This window comes from Perca flavescens, chromosome 21 (assembly GCF_004354835.1).
Source record: "Perca flavescens isolate YP-PL-M2 chromosome 21, PFLA_1.0, whole genome shotgun sequence".
In the NCBI taxonomy this organism is placed as follows: Eukaryota; Metazoa; Chordata; class Actinopteri; order Perciformes; family Percidae; genus Perca; species Perca flavescens.
The window spans coordinates 10,541,016-10,560,969 of NC_041351.1; the positions used below are offsets into that span (position 1 = coordinate 10,541,016).

A 19,954-nucleotide genomic window follows, 5' to 3' on the forward strand; every position below is an offset into this window, starting at 1 on the left:
TATATAGGCGACATCCAATAATAGCCATGTCAGCCAAACCAATTTTATAAGGAGAGAACTGCTGTAAATCAGTCTCCAGTGCTCTGCAATCAAAGAGTGCACGGCAAAAAGAGCGTGACGCAAACACACAGCTCCTCTGCCCTTAGATATTTAATGCAAAACATTTATAGCTATCTGTTGGGATGAATAACAATATCTCACCTTGGGTTCTCACTACGGGGAGCGGGAAACAACTGATCAAACACTCTCCTGATGGATGGCAAACAATGGAAGAGTTCTGCTAATTGGTCGCAAAGCCGACACCTGCAGTATTCAAACAGGCTCAAGTATAAAGACTGTGAGATGTGTCACACTTTGACAGGCTTATTTTTCATTGAGTTGAACAATGATTTAACTCCAGCAAGTAGCTGAATGCACTGACTAGAATGCAGAATTAGGGGTGTGAGACACTTATTTTCATACAATCAAGTATCAGAAACTGAGGAGGACATGCTGTTGGATGCTTCCATCCTCTCCTACTCTTTCTTCAATGCCTAACAAATCTATCCATTTCTCTCCCTGACCCTGTCTTTATGACTGAGCAGCACTGGTTGAAGACTGAAAATATTGTAAACAAATTAATAACATAACTAATTACACTGGTCGGACTGTTCAGCTCTATTTCACACTGATACCTCCGGTTCAGGCTGGTCCTCATCCTCAATACGTGCCTTTTTCAATGTAAGAGTAAAAAAATGACATAACATTATTTATAATAAGTTAATTTGACTCAGCTGTTAAATATAGTGTACACTGCATGCACAATAAAAAAAAATTGTCTTCTGCATTTTTGTTTTACTTTTCCCTCCATTGTACCGAACTCGTACCGAACCGTGATGTCTGAACCAAGGTATGAACCGAACCGTGACTTCTGTGTACCGTTCCACCCCTAGAAATGACACATTGGCCTCTAGTCAGCGAGTCAAAAAACCTTTCATATGCTACAGTACAAAGCACAAAACACAGAAGAACAGATATGATTTGAACACCTGCAGGGCACAGGGGAGCATCATCACCAAGCTAAGCTGATGTCTTCAGCATTGTGACCCAGGTGGCTGATGATGTTTTCAGGAGGGAGGGAGGGGGAGGGGGGGGGGGGGAATTGTAGCAATCAAATGGACTGATGAAAGCAAAAGAACCTCAGTTGAGCAGAAATGCAATGTCTAGTCAAATGCCCTATCTGGTGATGATGTTTTGGAGGGAGTGGGCAGGGAAACAAACAGCAAACAACAAACTTGGGGCTGCCTCTGTAAGCTCTGCACCTGCTGTAAATGGCCACTTTGAAGCAGCGCTCCAACAGATGCAGCTCCAGGTACTTTCTCGTAATGTGAATGTCAATTTTGGTGTTTCTCGTTGTTTTTTGTCTGATCCATTAAAGGGGAACTCCACCAATTTTACACATGAATGTCTGTTTACTAACCTGATGTGCCAGTTGGTTTGTTACACAGAACCATCTAAAAAGACGTCATCGGAAACGGTTTGGGAAAGGGCAGGCACTTTAAAAAAATACCCGGCAGGTGATTGGATGAACCATCTGTTTATCATCATCATCACCATCACACACCTAAACAACGCCCGTAAGCTGCCAGTGCTCCTTAACGGACACTGAATGTTACCAGCTTCTCATCTCTGCTTGAGGCTACATTAAGTGCAACTAGCATAACATACCTGAATTGTTTACAGACCTGTCAGCAGTTGTGTTGAGTTGAATTATAGTTTTGACAAGGAAGAAAAATATGTGGAATAAAAAAAAGATATCTCTGGTTCTGCTGCATCGATTTTTATGCTTTTTAACCGTCCATCCAGAGTCAGACAATGTTATAAGAGTGTAATGCTAAATCGGTGTACTCGATTAACATATATGTAAATTTCAGAGTGACCTTTGGCCACTGATCAAAACACATCTAACAGTTTCAATAATGCATGCATGCTGTTGGTGAAGAAGGGATTTTCTTTGCTCGTTATCAAAAAAACTGACTTACGGTTTTCATCTGACAGCTGTTGCTGTGCCATTGCATAATAAAGCACTACAACTCATTCTGGTACATGTCTCTAAAAAATATACAAATGGAAGAAGAAAAAATAAATACTTTTCTAGCTCTAACTTCATCTGGCAAGTGCATAAAAGCACAGCTTTTGACTAAACTCTGAAACTACGAAGCACATTCCATCTCTTTTTATATTTCCAACAAAAATGGAATCAAGCAAGGTTCACATTAATAAAACAGAAGGCCGTGGCAGCACAACAAGCAACAAAGTAAAGAGATGCTGAGACTAAGTTTGGAGATTAGCAGGCCGCATACGCCCCGGCATCTATAATTCATGTGATTGTTTGCGGCTGCGCTGACTGCTCATCTGATTGCTACACTGTTGAGGCCTTGCATGGATATTTGCATGGAGAGAAAAACATTAGAAAATATCCTTACCCACTTCTGACTGCTGTTTCTTAGCAACAACAGTGTAGGGATTTGAAGCAGCATGCTCTATGTATGTGTGTGTCTGTGTGTGTGCATGTGTGTTACAGCGGCGTTGTACTTACTTATTTTGCATCATGTTCATTATGACCCAGTCTGAGGGGTAGACGTTTTTTCCAATGAGATCTTTAAACATGATAAATGTTTCCATTAGGAAATCCTGCAAGAGAGAGAAAGTTTTCAAAATGAAAACTGTTATTCTTCAAACGTTCAAGATAAGAGCAATCTGAATTGAACTGCTAGGAGTTTGTGGCTTTCAGGCAGAAACAGCTTTTAGATTAGTTTTTAAGGTTAAGGTGACACATATATTTTCCTTTTGCAGATAGCACTTGAGACCAATAATCTTATGTGTTCTGAATCCTCACATGTTGTAGTACAATGAGATTACAGCTGTTTAAATTCTAACGGGAACACTTTTCTTGTGATATTTAGTTAACACACTGGACACAATTATCAGCTATTAAAGCATAGCATGACAACTTGATAAGTAGGTTCAGTTATACTACTAATAGATGCCCAGCTCAACAGAACTTTAAACTCATTCCCTGTCAGGCCTACAAAGCCAAGTTTCTAAGTTGAATATTGTGTATGCTACTGTCACACCTGTAATAGCTTTCTCTTAATATGAGTTGCAGCTAAATACCAAACACATAAATATGCATGTAAATCTATTTCTGGCTGGAGATGTTTCACTCCTGGATGAATCCCTTTGCTTTGTGGTGGCATGTTTAGAAAGCTGCAAAACAACAGTGTCCCTTTGGGCTGCGGCCAGTTCTGAAATGTGGATATGGCCCACGCCAGCTTCAGGAACAATAAATCTGTGGGAAGATCCAGCTTCATCACAGTGATTGTTTATCCTGCTGTGGGAACTAGACAGGCAACCTCAAACAAGCCCTGTGTACAATCATGAAGGTTGGAGAGTTCTATTTCTATTCTATTCTTAAAGGGGCATTTGTTTATTTAATACCAAATAAAAACAGTATGAGCAGCAAATGAAGCCAGAATCTCTGGCTTCTGGGATTATGAAGCTTTACCTGTAAATAAATCAGATTATTGTCCTTCTTACAAAGCCAAAAGTCATGTGTTGGGCTACAAGCAAACATTGGGATTTCCCTACTTGTCAGAGTAGAGTAATATAATGCTAATCTGGCAGCACATACTAGAGAAATACGGCTTTGAGGAAGGAATTATTCAGAGCTGAAATCCATAACATCAATGAGATTTATCCCTCCTCCACAACTTGTTGGCTGCAATGAGTGATCTGCTTCCCCTAGGAGTTACTATCATCAAAAGCATGCTGTGCATGTAGCAGCCTGAGAGCAAGGACTAACAGAAATCCAATTTCATACTTTATTGTGGAGTGAAAAACATTGTCCTTTCAATTTCTAGAAAAGACAATGCAAAATGATACTGAACTATTGGACCTGCAATTTAAGGTATTACGTGACTATGTAGCCTAAAGTGTCACGGACACCAGTAAGGTGTACTCACCACCACATCACTCCTTATCTTGCCAAAGGTGCTGATCAGATGAGCATAATGATAGTCGTCCATCTGCCTCAGTGTGGCAGTCATGCTGGCCACGAAGCTTCCCTGGAAAAGAGAGAGAGAGGCACATTCAATTCACAATCAAGTTCAAATTGATGGCTGAGGATAGCACCACTCGGTGCTTTTGATTTTGATGGATTCTGATTAGCTGAGTTGATTGGATCTGAATACTAAAGCAGGCCTAACCTCCCAGGTTTGAAAAGGTAGGCACCCTCACTCATTGGCTGATATCATTAACCTGCTGGCCTCCACACCCCAGTTCTTTGTCACCACTGATTATAATGCCTGTGAGGTCTTTACTTTACAGTGTGCTATCCTGGCTCTGGTTAGCATGCTGTGCATGGCCTGCGGAGAGCAGATAAGGGAAGGCAAATGTGTGGTAGGCTGGGTGGAGAGGCTGTCTCTGCCATCAAGTGTCATGCCAGTAATGTGTCTGGACAAAGGCCGAGACATACTAAAGAAAAGAGGAAGAGGAACTGGGAACGTATTGACATATGTTGGAGGGGCCTTGCTTGACTGTATGTGTGACTGGATTGAGTTCATACTGTTGAAAGTTGACAGTTAGGTTGTGTGAGAAACTCACAGGAATAGATGAATTAAGCATGGGATGTATACAAAGAATCATGATAATCAGCTACCAAGTAACTCAAACAGTAAAAAAAAAAGTAAGAAAAAAGATATGATGTTGTAAATGTATTCATTGAGCTAACAAAATATGTACTGCTAATTAAAAATAAATTTAAACAATAAGTTATAGAATTTGCATAACTACTTTTGAAGAATTCAAACATACAGTATTATTATTGGAATACTCCCTGACGGTTTTACCTCAAGTAGCTGATCAAAGAAAATGTACCAAAGATAAGAGAAAGTAATTAAATCTGCTTTGTCGTAGAATGCATGAAAGCACATCCAGATTAATAAGTCTAAGGTCTGACTGTCATATCACAGGATTGAGATCATGTCATCTGTAAAATGACATTGACATTAATGATGAGGTTGAGCAAAGTGGACCTGTATTATGAGTTACAGTGAGATTGGTTTACAATAATGCCAGCACATTTTTTCGCAAGAGAGTATCATTCCATAGCTAATCACCCGAACAAACCCCAGGTTGGGACTTTCTATCTGGACAGGGACTACCTCAGTGAAGTGAAGACCCTGTTAATGTAGCACTCATGCAAAGGATATAACTCTGCTGCTTCATGGTAGTTAATCCTCACAAGGCATTCCGTTTCGCTGCAGAACCTCTCCTTGAGCTGTAATTAGGCCTGACCCACCAAAGCACAGCGGAGCAGAAGCAATGCTTAACACACTCTCTCTCTCTCTCTCTCTCGCTCTCCCCTCCCTTCTTCTTTCCTGATGTTCTTGTGGTTGTCTGCTCAGTTTTTTTTTTATTTTTGTTTTTTTTGCACATTGTAATATCTTTAGACAAATGTAAATAATTGTAAATATGTACTGTATGAAAATTACGCTATCAACACTGACAATAAGATAATCATGCAAAAGACACCAAAACAATCCCTAATGCAAAATGTCTATTAAGCATTTTTCCTTCACTTTTTCTCTGTTTTACTACGTGGAGCTGATAACTGCTTCACTTCCCTCTCAGAAAACATAGCGTGACTCATGTTATATTAATATGGAAATGTTTTTCTGAAGCACAGAGGGCAAGACTCTTTCATCTTCTCTTCACTGGAGAACAAAAGATGGCGTTACTTAATCACAAGCTTGTAGATAACCTCTGGTGCTGCGTTAAAGCTAGGTTAGCGGCATTTATCTTGTTGGGGAAGATTTAACGTATAGTTCCCTGGCAGAAGCAACATTATTCAGAGACTTGTTTGAGGATGATGAAAGATCTTTCTTCATTCAAACTAATTTTTCCAGGATCCATAAGTCTAACTGACGTAAGGGGACAGGCACTGGCTGCTGCATTGGGCAGTAACTTTATTAATAAAAGGAGCAAGGTCTTCAAAGCAGGCAGCAGTCTTTGGAACTCATTGGCGCCTGTTGCAGCAACTCACAGACTATAGGAGATCAGCTGGAGCTCGTTCATTCTTTCTATCTCTTCAGCTGAGAATGAATCCCTAAGAGAAAGAGCCTTCACAGCAAACTTTAAATTCTGTAAGCCTCAGTGTGGGACTTGCCATAAGGCTCCAGCGCTGCTTACAGTAACATAAGCCCCTTCAGCTTCAATGTTCAATCAAGACTGCCAACAACACAGGCATACATAAGCCAATGTCAGTATTGATTTTATTGCTCTAATGTGTTGCTCATGAATCAATCTTAAGATTCCAAACATGTAATTGCTGCTAGAGGCAGTAGGATCAGCTGGCAAATCCAAATGAAATACAGGCAAGGCATCTAGCAACCATATTCCCAGCCAGACGTGGTTTCAAAGTGGAAGATAAGGACACAGAATCTCTCTCAGAAAAGGGATTCAGACCATTCACTGTGCAGCGATTAAGATCTAAATGCGGAACAAGAACACATGCCACACCAGCTGTTAAGGGCTAATGTGAAAAATAGAGATGTGGGGCATGACGGCAAATGGAAAAGTTCAGGTATGCAGCTCTGAGGTCTCCAGCTCTAAGTTGATAAGTGCAAAGTAGCGCGGTGTGATAGCCTTCGGTGTGATACAGCTGACTCCGCAGGTCTCTCAGAGTGACCAGGCGTGTTTGGAGTGAACCAGCAGAACTCAACAGGCCAGCCTGTCCTCTCATGGCTCATTTTGCACACTTTTATCGCTGGGATAAACCCGGTAGTGTTCCTGTCACAATTTTGTTTTATTTTTTCAAGCAGTTAAAAAATAAAATAAGCAGTATTATTTTTTTTCAAAAAGTATTATTTTTGTTTGCTTCAAGGGATGGTAAGAAACTGAGTTTGGAGAGGGCGATGGGAGGTATGTGACACACTCAGGAGCTGCAGAGTGGTGGTAGTAGAGGGACAGAACCAGAAAATACTCTTTCAGCTGCCTGCCTAACAAAAAATAAATAAATAAATAATAAAGAAAAAGAGACCAAAAAACAGAAACAGAGAAGTTAAGAAATCCTGACAGAACTGCTTGTATTGCTTAGAATGTATAAATTCATTTTAAGTTTGATTGTGTGATGCCTCCTGCATTTCATAACTTTTTTGTATTCTATTCTCTATACCCAACAAATTCAACAAAATCAACAAGACTACACTAGAAATTAAATTGTTAAAACAGTTTTGCTAGACCTTTAATATCTGTGGACCAAAAATGTAAAGATCAGGTTGAGGGCAGCACAAAAGGAAAAGTCAGTTGTGTTTTGTAAGCCACAGTGGCAGTACACAAAAGCAAAGTCATGTACTACTACTACTACTACTACTACTAGGATGTACACTACCTTTTGCTAAAACTCCCATAATCCAATGCCACTTTGCGCCAGAGATGACGGACATATAAATTGCAGTTCTAAAACACTACACTTGTCAGTGATGATGCAATATGATGATTAATAAGTGTCCAAAATCGCAATGTTCTAAGCACAAGAGAGCCCTATTGAGTGTTTGTCATGAAGGGATCCAAGGAAGCAATTTGAGACAATGCTCATGACCTCAAATATAAAGGACATGAGCAAAGCAAGAAACCATCATTTTTAGATTGATCATTAAGCTTCCACTGGAGAAAATGAAGCACCTGACGGACAGGACAAAAAAAATGCTCAAGATGTTTACGGAAGTCAATCGTTTAATGCCAACTTGAGCTGTCATCAATCTCAAGCATTTATTTACCAAAACAATTTATCAAGCTAAACAACAATAAAAAGAAACGTATAATACAGATATCTATCACAATGTCCAGACGCTGCAGATTTCAAAAACCTGCCTACATATCCATCTTAAGCTCGAGGGCAAATGAGGCAGAATCTTAGCGGAAATGAAAAAGTGGTGATTAGAGGGCAGGGCCAGATCCATCATACGCAGCTCTGTAGCTTGCATCTCTCTGATAATTCATCTCATTTTAACGCCTGACAGCAAAAAAGCAGAAATTGATGTTTGCTCTAGTAGTAAAGGGTTGCCCCATAAACAGAGCATTGTTTTAAGCCTTTAATTAAGCCAGTGGGGAAATGGCGCATCAGTCTCTAGAGAAATGTAGACTGAGAACCTCAACCTGTCTCTGGAGGAGAGAAAACTGACACAGGCGCATAGAAAAAAAAATTAGGAGGAGGGGGAATGACCAAAAGGGACAGAAATGACTCCCTCTTCTCTCTATTAGCTTTAGGCCGGATGAAATATGAATTTGCTGCCTCATTACAACGGAAATTACACAAGCACACAGAAAACCTCCCTATGCCATTTAATCCGAGAGGTATGAAGACACTCCTCATATGCAAACACAAGTCATGGAGGCTTTGAGTGTGAGAAGCATTGAGTGTATGCTGAGGAGTTTTGCTGGCAGAGGCAACAATAGCACACAATGAGATCTCAATTTGTATTCTCTTTAAATTTGCCTCTTCTCTTTTGAGGAGAATTCAACTAAAATTGTGAAACAGCATCAATAGTCCCTGATAGAAAGAAAAAAACAGGAACACAGCATAAGAAATGTATAAAATAAAAATTCATAAACTATCCGTGGATCAATTTTTTAAATGCCAGAGGACCTCTGTCTCGGTCTCTTGTGTTGTTTTATTTGCTGTAGAATACACAAACATAAACCTTTTTCCATAACAGTCAATTTATATATTTTCTAACTAGAACTCACTCATAAAACAACTTATTTGTCCCTTAATACATATCATGATATGGCAAATGTATGCAGAATTCCGTTCAAATTTAAATGTTCTAATGTGTTCAAAGCAATTAACTGTGTATACTTGATTTGCACGCTGTAGTTGTTTTACAGGAGCAATAATGACTGGATGTCGTTGCTCTAAAATCACTGTATAGTGTATTGTGTCTTATTGCTTCTGTACCAGAGGGGTATGAGCCCACCTCTTTTGTCTCTACACACCACGCACACAAACACTGCAGGCAAAGAACAGAGAGGCTGGAAAGGCAGCGGCACTTGAGCACTTTTCACACTGGCCTGTGAAAGGGAGGCAGAGCTGACACATGCGAGGCACTTGGCCACTGCTGCAGGATTCAACAGCGAGCCCACTTGGCTCCAACACCAGGCCAACAAGGTGTCAGGCAGGCGGGTCAGCCAATGGAAATGAATAGAGGACCTGTTCAAGGCCAGCTGAAACCATTCACACTTCATTTTCTACTTTAACAGCATTTGGGGTAATGCATTATGACTCCCAGAAAAACACTTCCGAATACATAGGGATAAATAATAACCACGGAAAAACCTGGGCAGCCAACCATGAAAGTGACCCGTTATGCCATTTATTCAGACAGCATCCAACTTAGACAAGCTCGAGGAAGCACTTTCACACTCTAATACATCAAAGCATTATACTTCCTTGAACAGACACCTTAATTTACACAGGAAACCCTTTTGAGCCAAGGCCACTTTCTCTCAAAAGAAAGGAAATAGATGTTACTGACCATTGCTTGAATGGTGTGGAAGATTATGAGGATGGACTAGAGCATTGTGTAAGTCAACGGTGTATTGATGTCCAATGTCCAGATGGTTAATAAAGGTCAACTTTAAATATTGTGGTTGGAGTCGGCCTACACAGAGTTGGCAAAAGGACTCCGCAGTTATGAGAACTCGGGGAAATTGAAACAACACAAGGTGAATGGACTGGAGATGGAACCCTCAAGGTTGATAACTTTTTTTAGACAGTCTAAGAGCCATCTTTGTACATACATTTGATGAAAAGACCAAAAGACTGCAGCAGATGGGGACAGACTCGCTGATGTATCTGCTAGGCACATTTTCAGCTTTGCTTCTCACTCGGATATTTGCTGGGGCAGTGCAGCAGACACATCATATCAGCCTGTCAGCTGAAATACACACACACAAAAAAAAAAACTTTCTCTTTTTCTTTCATGATTGCTGAGAGATCTAAGCTACAATAAACTGACAGCTCTCTCTTCACCATCTAGTAGTTTGGTTCCATACCGCTATGACACTCAACACTCTAATGTACTGTGTGGGTGAATGCACTCCGGAGCTCAGGGGACAGATTGGAGTGGCAACAGTGAGCCTACTAAAATGAAAGTTGCATAAGAATGTAAACTGGGAATCAGTAATTTAAGAAAAGTTTGGATGTTTAGGTGCATTAGATAATTGATTGTGTTAATTGTGTCTCCTTTTCACAAAACACATACAGAAGTGACAGCAGTATGAGCTGAGACAAAGCAGTGTGAGTGCTGACAAAAGTTGTTTCCATTCAAGTGAAATTTTAAAATGTCGCAAACAAATTTGAATTAGGCGAGTTTCCATCAACTGGTTTGAGCGGATAAACTAGGCTACAGTGTAGTTTGGTCAGAAGATGACGTATAGGCAGGAGAAGAGGTGGAGGTTGCAAACAGGAAACGGGAAAGCCACATCTAACCCATCTAAAAGAGATCATTTTGGCGTTCTTCCATTACATGGTACCGCCTCAACTCTACTCGTCTTTTTTGGTTTTCCATTACGGAAAAAAAGTCCCTGGTACCTGCCAACAGGTACTTTTTATTAGTATCACCTCTAGTATCACCGTCGAGGTTCCAAGCAAGTTGAGGTGATACCAAAAGGTGACGTGAAAAGCTGCAGACTTCTGATTGGTCAGACAGAATCGTCACTAATCACTGCGTCATCATTGCTAGCGACAGACGGGGGTGTCCTGAACAAACCCACCATTTTTAAATAGTTTAGCCATTTTTAAATAGTTTTTTATTCTATTTTTGCTGCCTCCAGCTTCTTTTGAAACAATTTTTTTTTTGCTGAGAGTAAAAAACAACACACCTTCGACGTTCTGTGTGTGTGTCCCGTTAGATGATGGCAGTTTCCTGTGGCATCACTATGACAACCAGCCACTCTCACCTCAGGCATGAGGCGGTACTAAATCTGCAATGGAAAATGGAGGACGGGGCACCGCGGCCGAGTAGAGCTGGTACTAGCAGTGGGTAAGTGCCATTAGAGAGATGTCTTTAAGAATTTGGTTTAATTGTGCAAGTTTTACAGTAATTGTTCTTTCCTGTTGAATACAGGAATACACGTTATGGGAATATCCGAGAAGACGCCGACAGCGGAAACAGTTGATAAGCACTGTGAGTTAAAGGTTTGCTACTTCAGAGTTTATTCGGCAAAGCTGTTTCCATATCCCATTTAGCGAATTAACTCTTCTTCGTGAAAAGCAAAAACCATCTCACTTTTTCGCACAACTGAGGAAGTTTTATTGAATTTTGCCATTTCCATTAAGCTTTTCTATTGCGATACTTCAAAATAGGCATCAAAATGGAAACACGACTAATGAGAACACCCCTATGTCGTCAAAACAGTTCAACAACTCTGTACCTTAATTTGAAATACAGTATTCATGTGACAAGATTACATCATAAATCAAGCACCAGAAATGCGAACATGATGCAATAAATGGTTGCATTTCATTACTGCTTTCATCTCAGATGACATTCATGTCTTTGAATGAATTCATTCGTCACTTCTGACCCATAAATACAATGTGATGATGTTATTAGCCGCTATGGTGAACAGAAAACTAGGGTCACAGCTGGACTTAAACTAGGGCTGCTGCATTTAGGTACACACCGTTTGTCTCCGCTCTTTGGGGGGTGGCAGTAGCTCAGTCCGGAGGGAGTTGGGTTAGGGACCCGGAGGGTCCCTGGTTCAAGTCCCCGTATCGAAGAAAGTACGGAGTGTGGCTGGAGAAATGCCAGTTCACCTCCTGGGCACTGCCAAGGTGCTCTTGAGCAAGGCACCGAACACCCACCTGCTACTCACTCTGACATATCTCCATTAGTGTGTATAAACATGCTCAGGACCTATACATGCTGTATAGGTCCTGAGCATGTTTGTAATTCAGGCCCGTGTTTAATTGTTGTTAACTGTGCTAACAGAGTGAAAATGTGAATTTCCCCTCGCGGGATAAATGAAGGCATCTTCTTCTTTATTTCTTGGGGGCTTTCTGGTTGAGGCAGGCATATAACGATGATTGGCAAAATGACAATGCTTTGTCTACAATAGAAGATATTTTTGTCCGATGTCCTTGCTATTTTGTCTGTACTTGATAGTGACAGAGATTGAATAGCAGCAAAGAATGGAGGACTGGGTCTGCATTATGTTTAGCATACATGCAGAGGGACAAGGACATCCAATAGGAGTCCCCTGAGGGCTTGGCTTTGAGGTAATGAAATCAATAGAGGAGAGTGACGCCAGTGACTTGTCCGCTGTCACTAGTTTATCTATCTGAGAAACCGTTTGCTTACACAAGCACATCGCTGAGCAGATTCCAATAAAAGAAAAGAGCAAAGCCCAATCCAACCCCACATACAGTAGACCTGACCTCCCAGAGGAGTTCTACCCATTAAACAAATTCCATTAACCCTAGGTTCAAACATAAAACATTTGCCAAGCACTGTGATGTTCCAAGGTCAAATCTTTCCAAACATTATTCAGCTTTTTCCTGTGTCAAACCTGGAGCCTGTCGCCAACTGGCAGAGCAATAACAAGGCTGTGAAGCAGATGTGTTACTGTCACTCCCACTACCAACAAGAAGCCAATCTCATAAAACTGTGTTGTGAGTGTGAGTGCAGTGTTCAGCATCATGAAGATGCAGGCAGTCTGTGAAGAAGAAGGGGTATTTTATGTCACGTTGTAGAGAAGCAAGATGGGCGTGGGGATATACAAAGAATAACAAAACTTTCTGTAATTCACTTGTCATAAAGGGCTTGGCTGAGAGAGCTGTGACGCAGTGAGAGAGCGATAAACAAGGAAAGGAGGTCTAATGGATTTTAGCTTGAAGAGACTCAGCTGTAATTCACAGTCACATCTCCTTTTTCATTCTCTATACATGTTTTATCACTTTCTTCGTTTGAGCATGTCCTGCTGACTGAATTGTGTACGCAGCAGTCGAAGCTTTCAATCAAATATTTGTTTTGTTTTTTTACCAGTATCTTGAGGACAGAAATGGTATTTAGAATAAGAGAAACAATCCAGCATTATTATTTTCTTCTGCTTCTTTTCTTCCACCCTTTTATAAGGAACATATAAATCACAAATCTGGAGCTTGACTCTAATGATTTTATTATGTTAGAATTATCTTGTATAAATCTAGATCTACAATTTGACTACTACTACTAGGCTGGCATTTTGAGGAATATGACAATATTCATTTGACCATGCTGTATTCTGTGTATAAATTTGTTCCAGCACCTTAGTGAAGCGACAATGTGTCAGATTTACAACACACTCGGTGAAACATACACTTTTCAAAAAAACAACCCTAATTGTTGTTTTACATATGAGCCATTATAACAAATGGAAAATTAGCAGATGTTTTATATTTTATACACATCTTCATGTGGTTTAGAATGATATATGGATTAGATGTATGGTGTTGTTAGATTTAATGATTTGTGACAATATTTCAATGAAAAAAAAAAATCGAATAATAAGGAATGATATTTTTCAATGGTCTTTTGTTCTGCACTTTAAAGAGAAAAGTCCAATAAATATATTTTGGAAAAATGATAAGGAATTATCCAATAGAGAAAGGAAATCTTAATAACAATTAAGAATCGACAGGGAAATACAAATAATGAGAAACATAATATTTAATAACAATAATAATGTGGCAAAAACAAGCTGCAATGGTTGAACTATTAAAAAGACGATGGCCCAGATTTGTTAGCACAAGAAATCTTGCTTTTACTACACAATGACTGCACCGTGGTTCCATCACCCAAAATGCCTGTTAACGGGCGCCTGTGTAGCTCACCTGGCAGAGTGTGCTCCCATATACACAGGCTCAGTCCTCGGCGCAGCAGCTGCGGGTTCGATTCCGACCTGCGGCCCTTTGCTGCATGTCATTCTCCCTCTCTCTCCCCTTACATGTCTAAGCTGTCCTGTCAGCTGTTTTTTTTGCCAAAAAAATAATTTTAAAAATAAAAATAAGCCTGTTAACCCCCCTCGGCTCCAAGTTACTGAATTCTAGTTTACATGAATCCTCAATAAAATTATAATACATATCGACTCCACAAGGTTCTGAATGAATAATCAGATGTTGCCAATCTTAACCGTACAATATGGTTTATAGGCTGTGTGTTGTTTAATGGTTGGTTCACTGGTAAATAAAAGGTATAAGAAAACAAAAATCAAACTCAAATCATTAAATGCAAAAACACACAGTAGCAACAGCTGCTGTCTGGAGAGCTGCAGCTCATTACCATGGTACCTGAGGCTTAAAGCAGAACTAGAGGTTTCCCTGTGACAGAGTGAAGGCGAGCTAGGATTCTGAAAACCTCCGACCAGGCATATATATATTTAACCTTTATTTATGCAGGGAAGGTTCATTAAGAGGTAACCTCTCTTTTGCAAGAACGCCCTGATCACATTCACACAGTTCCACATTCATACCGGAAGCTGCCCAATACAACCACAGTCTGATCTGCTGGCCACTGAGCAGCTCCACTGGAGCGATTGGGGTTAAGTGCCTTGCTCAAGGGCACCTCAGTGGAGGTAATGAGGGAGGGACAAGCGCTGTTCTTTCACTTTCCCCACCCAGATTTTATCCTGTCGGTCTGGGGATTGAACTGACGACGTCCCAGTCACAAGCGCACGTCTCCTTTAGGCCACCACTGCCCATATAATAATATATTATGTATTATATATAATATATTATAATACAGCGAGCATCCCTCTATGAAAACACCAAGCATGCAGACTGGCAAGTCTCATTAAACACATCCTCTTTCTCCAGACAAATGCTGGAATGCCGGGCTGCAGAGCTGTGAGGAAGAGTGCAGTCTGAACAGAGCCCTTCAAAGTTGGAGTTTAATTCTTCTGCTCCTGACAAAGAAAGTTTTGATGAGCATATGGTCTCCACAGAAGTGAGGTCACTGACAGAACTGCTTTCACTGATGATGAGATAAAGGGATGATGCATGAACCTGCCAGATGTAGCCAAAACTGAAACTGTACTTTCTCCATTGCAACCTTCCCTCCTCACTCTGCTCTCTCCCATGCTCCCTCCCCCTCTCGCCTAATCTCTCTACTTCTCTCTCTCTCTCTCTCTCTCTCTCTCTCTCTCTGTCTGCCTGTCTCCCTCTCTCACTCACACTCTCTCTACACACACACACTCAGATGCACACACGCAGAAAAGAGTAGAAAACCAGAGAGGAGAACTGCGGCGGCACGATGGGGATATTCTGCCTGCATGGTCTCTGTCGCTAAGGCGTCCGGAGTTCAGCCACTGTGTGTGTGTGTGGGTGTGTGTGTGTGTGTGTGTGTGTGTGTGTGCCTGTGTGAATGTGTGCATGCATGTGTGAGTGACTGTGAGCCCCTGCCGACGCCGTGCGGAGAAAGGAAAGGGGAACAGAGGAGAGCGGGTGGAGAGGAGGAAAAGAGAGGGGGAGTGTTGACTCTGACTGGGGCTTAGAGGAACCTCACGCCACTGGATCAGAGGACGCCGATGTGCAACAACTACCCCAACTACTGCCGCTGCTGCTCTGCCTGCATGCCGCTGCCAGCCTGTCCTCTTAACTTCTGCCATGGCATAGCCTCCTCTTCCAGCTCGCCTCTAATCCACTAAGGAAAAGGGCATGCATGGGCACAACCAGGGATCTAGGCTAACGCATCCTTTACGTCAGTAATTCACAGTCTGAGGTGAGTCGCTCTTCTTATTGTCCTCTTTATTTCACCGCTTTGTCTGCAACTGCAAGGGGGGAAAGTCTGTCAAATAACCTCTGGAGGTGGGAAATCCGAGGGATTTGCTCGCTCTGTGGGACTGAGCCCGGGGATAATCCACAGGGAATGTTTTCACTGGAGATTTTGCCTTTTAGTCGGCTGATCAAATATCAAATATGTGTGGCAGATGAAAGGAGGTAAATCTCAGATTGATTTTAGTTCAGCTTAGTTGCCTCTGCTGTGGTGAAGTGGTTAAGGGAGATTTCAGGCAGCGGCTGAAAAAATGTGCTGGGGCTGAGTTCAAGAGACCATCAGTCAGTTTAGAAAACTTTAGACATGAAAACTGTTTATTTCATAATATGTGGGGAGAAACTCACTTCCACTGCTATCTGACATTTATCAGATCTGGCAGGTCAGTTTTCTATTTTGGAAAGGATTGTGATCCAGATTTAAGATGACTGGCTCCACAAAAACAGTGCTTGCGTACAAGGTCTTGCATGATGCTGCATTTGTTCAGCTGAGTGAGCATTACATAAACCACAATGGTATCTTAACCAAAAGAAAAATAGCAGAATTGTTGCATGAAGCTGTTGTCCCACGTACTGAGGCAGCAGTGTTTTGCAGCACAGAGGAATAGGTAATGAGAGCTAGGCATCAGGCAGTTGGCGGCAAGGAATTTAAACTAAAGACTAATCAAAATTTGATTAAAGGACTGGTGAAGTCACCATCTTCTGACATATTATTGGAGCGTGTGTGTGTGTGTGTGTGTGTGTGTGTAAGCGGAAGAGAGAATGAAAGAGAGAGAGCATGGGTTGCCTGGAACCCTCACATCTCCACTGTCCTTTAGATGCCACACAAAACGCACGTCACTCCCACTCATCTCCACAAACCTCCTCCCATCGCTCTGCCTCCCTTCAAACCCTATCTCACATCAACGCTCTGATACAATCTCCCCTCTGCTCTATTTCACTTTGCGCAGACACTGAGAAGAGGACTGAGGAAAACAGATGAAGATAGATAAGGAGAAAGACAGAGGTATAGAGAAAGGGGAAAATACATTGTCTGTGAGAAATAGTAGAGAGAGTATGCCAGGAGAGGATATTGAATTTTCTTTGTCTTTTTACAATTGAAGGGTATTATGTACCGACACTGAAGAGTGACATGAAAAGTGCATACATGCCTACATACCAACTATACAAAATGACAGGATAGGGATGAAAGTCGGCTGTTGTTCCAGAAAAAAGAAATTACATGCTCCCCTACATCTGTCACTGCCTAGTCTTCCTTTAGCCTATGTGCTGCATCTGTGAGAACTGGGCACAGCCATCCAGGAGTGATGGGGGCGTGATGGCCCACCGCTTCAAAGTCAATCTTTATTTTTAGGAATATCAGTCTGCACCTCACCCTGTAATAGTAATGTTAGAGAGAGAGAGAGAGAGCGAAGGAAGAGGTAGACTGACTGTTCTGCCACTGAGTACACGCAAGAAAGGAGTGTGCATGCCACCCCTGTACACAATCACTCCAAATGCAGAGGTACATGAAGATTAAAAATGTAGAACAAAGCTTGGACAAAGCTTTTACACACAGAGATGTCATGCATCAACTAATGTAAGAGAGTTGGCTTAAACAAATAGCATGTTCAGAAACTTGCACGACCCTTGCCTGTCCAAACCAAGCAAATAAGGCAGAGTGTGTGAGGGTGGGAAGAAGTGAGGGAGATTGTAGGGTTTCCAAACGAGTGGTGAAGTGGACATTCGCCTTCTGTGGCCCTGGGAAGGGTATTCATTCATCCACAAAACAAATTGCTCTCCTATAAAAGAATGACTGCTTTTGGAACAAGCCAGATGTTACCTTTCATGTGCTAATAGGATTATTCATTCAAAGTCATATTTTTTTTTTCCCTGGGAGCACCACAACGGCAAGCAGTTGAGGTGAATCGCGTGCGTCTGTTGTTGAAGACGGAAAGGTGTGTGTGTGTGTGTGTGTGTGTCACTTCGTACTTCTGATACTCTTTGCACACAATCCCACCTGGGTGTTGTTCTCAGTGTGCACTGGTGTATGTGTGTGTAAAGCATGTGTTCCCCACTGCTTTGCAGTAGGGGCCCAGTCTGCTGGGGCTCCGACAGGCCCAGAGGCAGAGGAACAGAGGATGGGAGTTTTCAGTGGTAAAAGAAGAAAGTAGAGTCTAGCTATCTATACTGTATATCTATTGTTTCATTACATTTAGCTTAGCAACTAACAATTCTTTTGATTAAAAAATAATGTCTTTATGGTTTCTTCAATTAACAGTTTTGTTTATAACATAAAAAGGCCCAAGGCACCATCTTCAAATTGCTTGTTTTGTTCCAAATAACAGTCCAAACCATGTAGATATTCAATTGTCAATTACATGAAAGAGGAAAAAAGCTAATTTTTATATTTGAGAAGCTTGAACAAGCAAATATCTTGCACTGTTGCTTGATAACTGTCAAACAATTTCTCAGTTATCAAATGTGTCAAATACGTTGCTGTGGATCGACTCGGAACGTTTCAGCACTAATTACTTGTGGCTTGAGGTTCTCGCAAACAATATTGTTCTATTTCTTGATAGAAATGATTGATTTCAACAGGTGAAGGTCAGGATCAGCTGTCTTGCATACTGGTAGGCTTAATGTGAATTTGAATTATTAAAGATTTTCTCCTTGTAAACAAAGAAAAGTTATAGTTTACATTCAGTGGAGTCTCAACAAAGCGCATTGTGTGTATCCTCAAGGTTCTAACAAGTTAGTTAAGGGAATTTTCTTCCTCACAAAACATTTGCAAAGCCGATTATTTAAGTATTTATATCCAGCATTGTTTACATCCATGTTTACCAGCTTGCAGTCTTCTTCCTTCCTGCGTTTGAAGCATATTTTGACGTGTATCGCGCATCACCTGCCAGAGTGTGCATGTGCATCCTCATTCGTGTGCACGAGGCAACCAAAGCGCGGACCTACTTATAGAAAAACAGCTCCATAGTGCTACTAGAGGTCTAAATCTCCTGATACTAACTTGCTCTCTGTTGTGTTAACCCTTGTGTTTTTCCAAAATTTTTCTTCCACACATTTTCAGCGCTTATTTCTACGTCCCATATTTTATGATATAAAACAAAAATTGAAAAGGGGTCAATTTGACCCGAAGTCAACACAAGGGTTAAGAAGCATGAACACAAATATGAAACTTTGGAAATATATTTTGGGGGGCTGAGGCGATCAGCTTAGTTACAGTTATGTACAGTATATGTCCTGCAAACACAGCTGATGACTCAAACCATCATTCAGATCAAATCCTTCAGGGAAAGACTGTCACAGTAGCTAAAAGCCTGATTTATTTTTTCATCTCATGTACATACTAATTAGACAAGCATAGTGAGGAAGGTCTTTCAATCAGTTGAAAATAGAAAAATCTTAAAATGACAGTGTTTGTTGTTTGTGAAGTGGCTTCATAAAGTACAGCCTCTCCCTCTCTCCCTCCACTATACAGCTTTCATGATATTCAGTTGAGCTGACAAAATGATACATCTTATTGACTAGACAAGATGGCTTTTGCCATCTCTTTCCCCCTTCAGGACCTCTATTCTTGTTCATGGATCCTTTGCCATGGCTTCATCTTCCCTTTTCATCATTACCTGTCTATTTTACTCACATTCAATTCTGTTCCATTCAAGCAGAGCGAAAACTCTACATCTACATCCATACACCTGTTTTTTCTAGTCTTTTACTATACATTTCCATAATTGTATGTGTGTGTGTGACTCTACATTTCCATCCGTGTGTGTGTGTGTGTGTGTACGCGTGTACACACAAAGAGAACTTCTTCTCTTTGCTAGGGATGACTAGGAGGAATCTGAGAGCAGCAGGGGAGTTCTCTAGTTACCCATCAGCTTTGAAACATCAGCGTGTCTAGAAGGCAAAGAGAGGAGGAGAGAGAAAGACAGTGAAAGCAACAAAGAGGAAGAAGATGAGAGGAAGAGAACAAAAAATGAGTAAATGAAAGAAGAGAGATATTATGTTCTGTAGAAAGAGGAGGAGGAAAGGAAAGGAGAGTGATCTGATGCATTCTGATTAGAGCAGGCAGCCTCTGCAGCATACATCCTTTTCTTGAGGTCTGAT

General features: G+C 41.1%; 1 protein-coding gene across 2 annotated transcripts in view; it reads right to left on the reverse strand.

Annotated features, from left to right (window-relative positions):
- dock1 (dedicator of cytokinesis 1) overlaps nucleotides 1-19,954 on the reverse strand; it is a 194,072-nt gene that overhangs the window by 61,653 nt on the left and 112,465 nt on the right. For both annotated transcript variants that reach the window (XM_028567274.1, XM_028567273.1), the window contains exons 28-29: nucleotides 4,005-4,106; nucleotides 2,579-2,673 (exon numbers count right to left, since the gene is read on the reverse strand). In XM_028567274.1, the coding sequence (XP_028423075.1) occupies nucleotides 2,579-2,673; nucleotides 4,005-4,106 (197 nt within the window). The remainder of the gene's footprint in view (nucleotides 1-2,578; nucleotides 2,674-4,004; nucleotides 4,107-19,954) is intronic.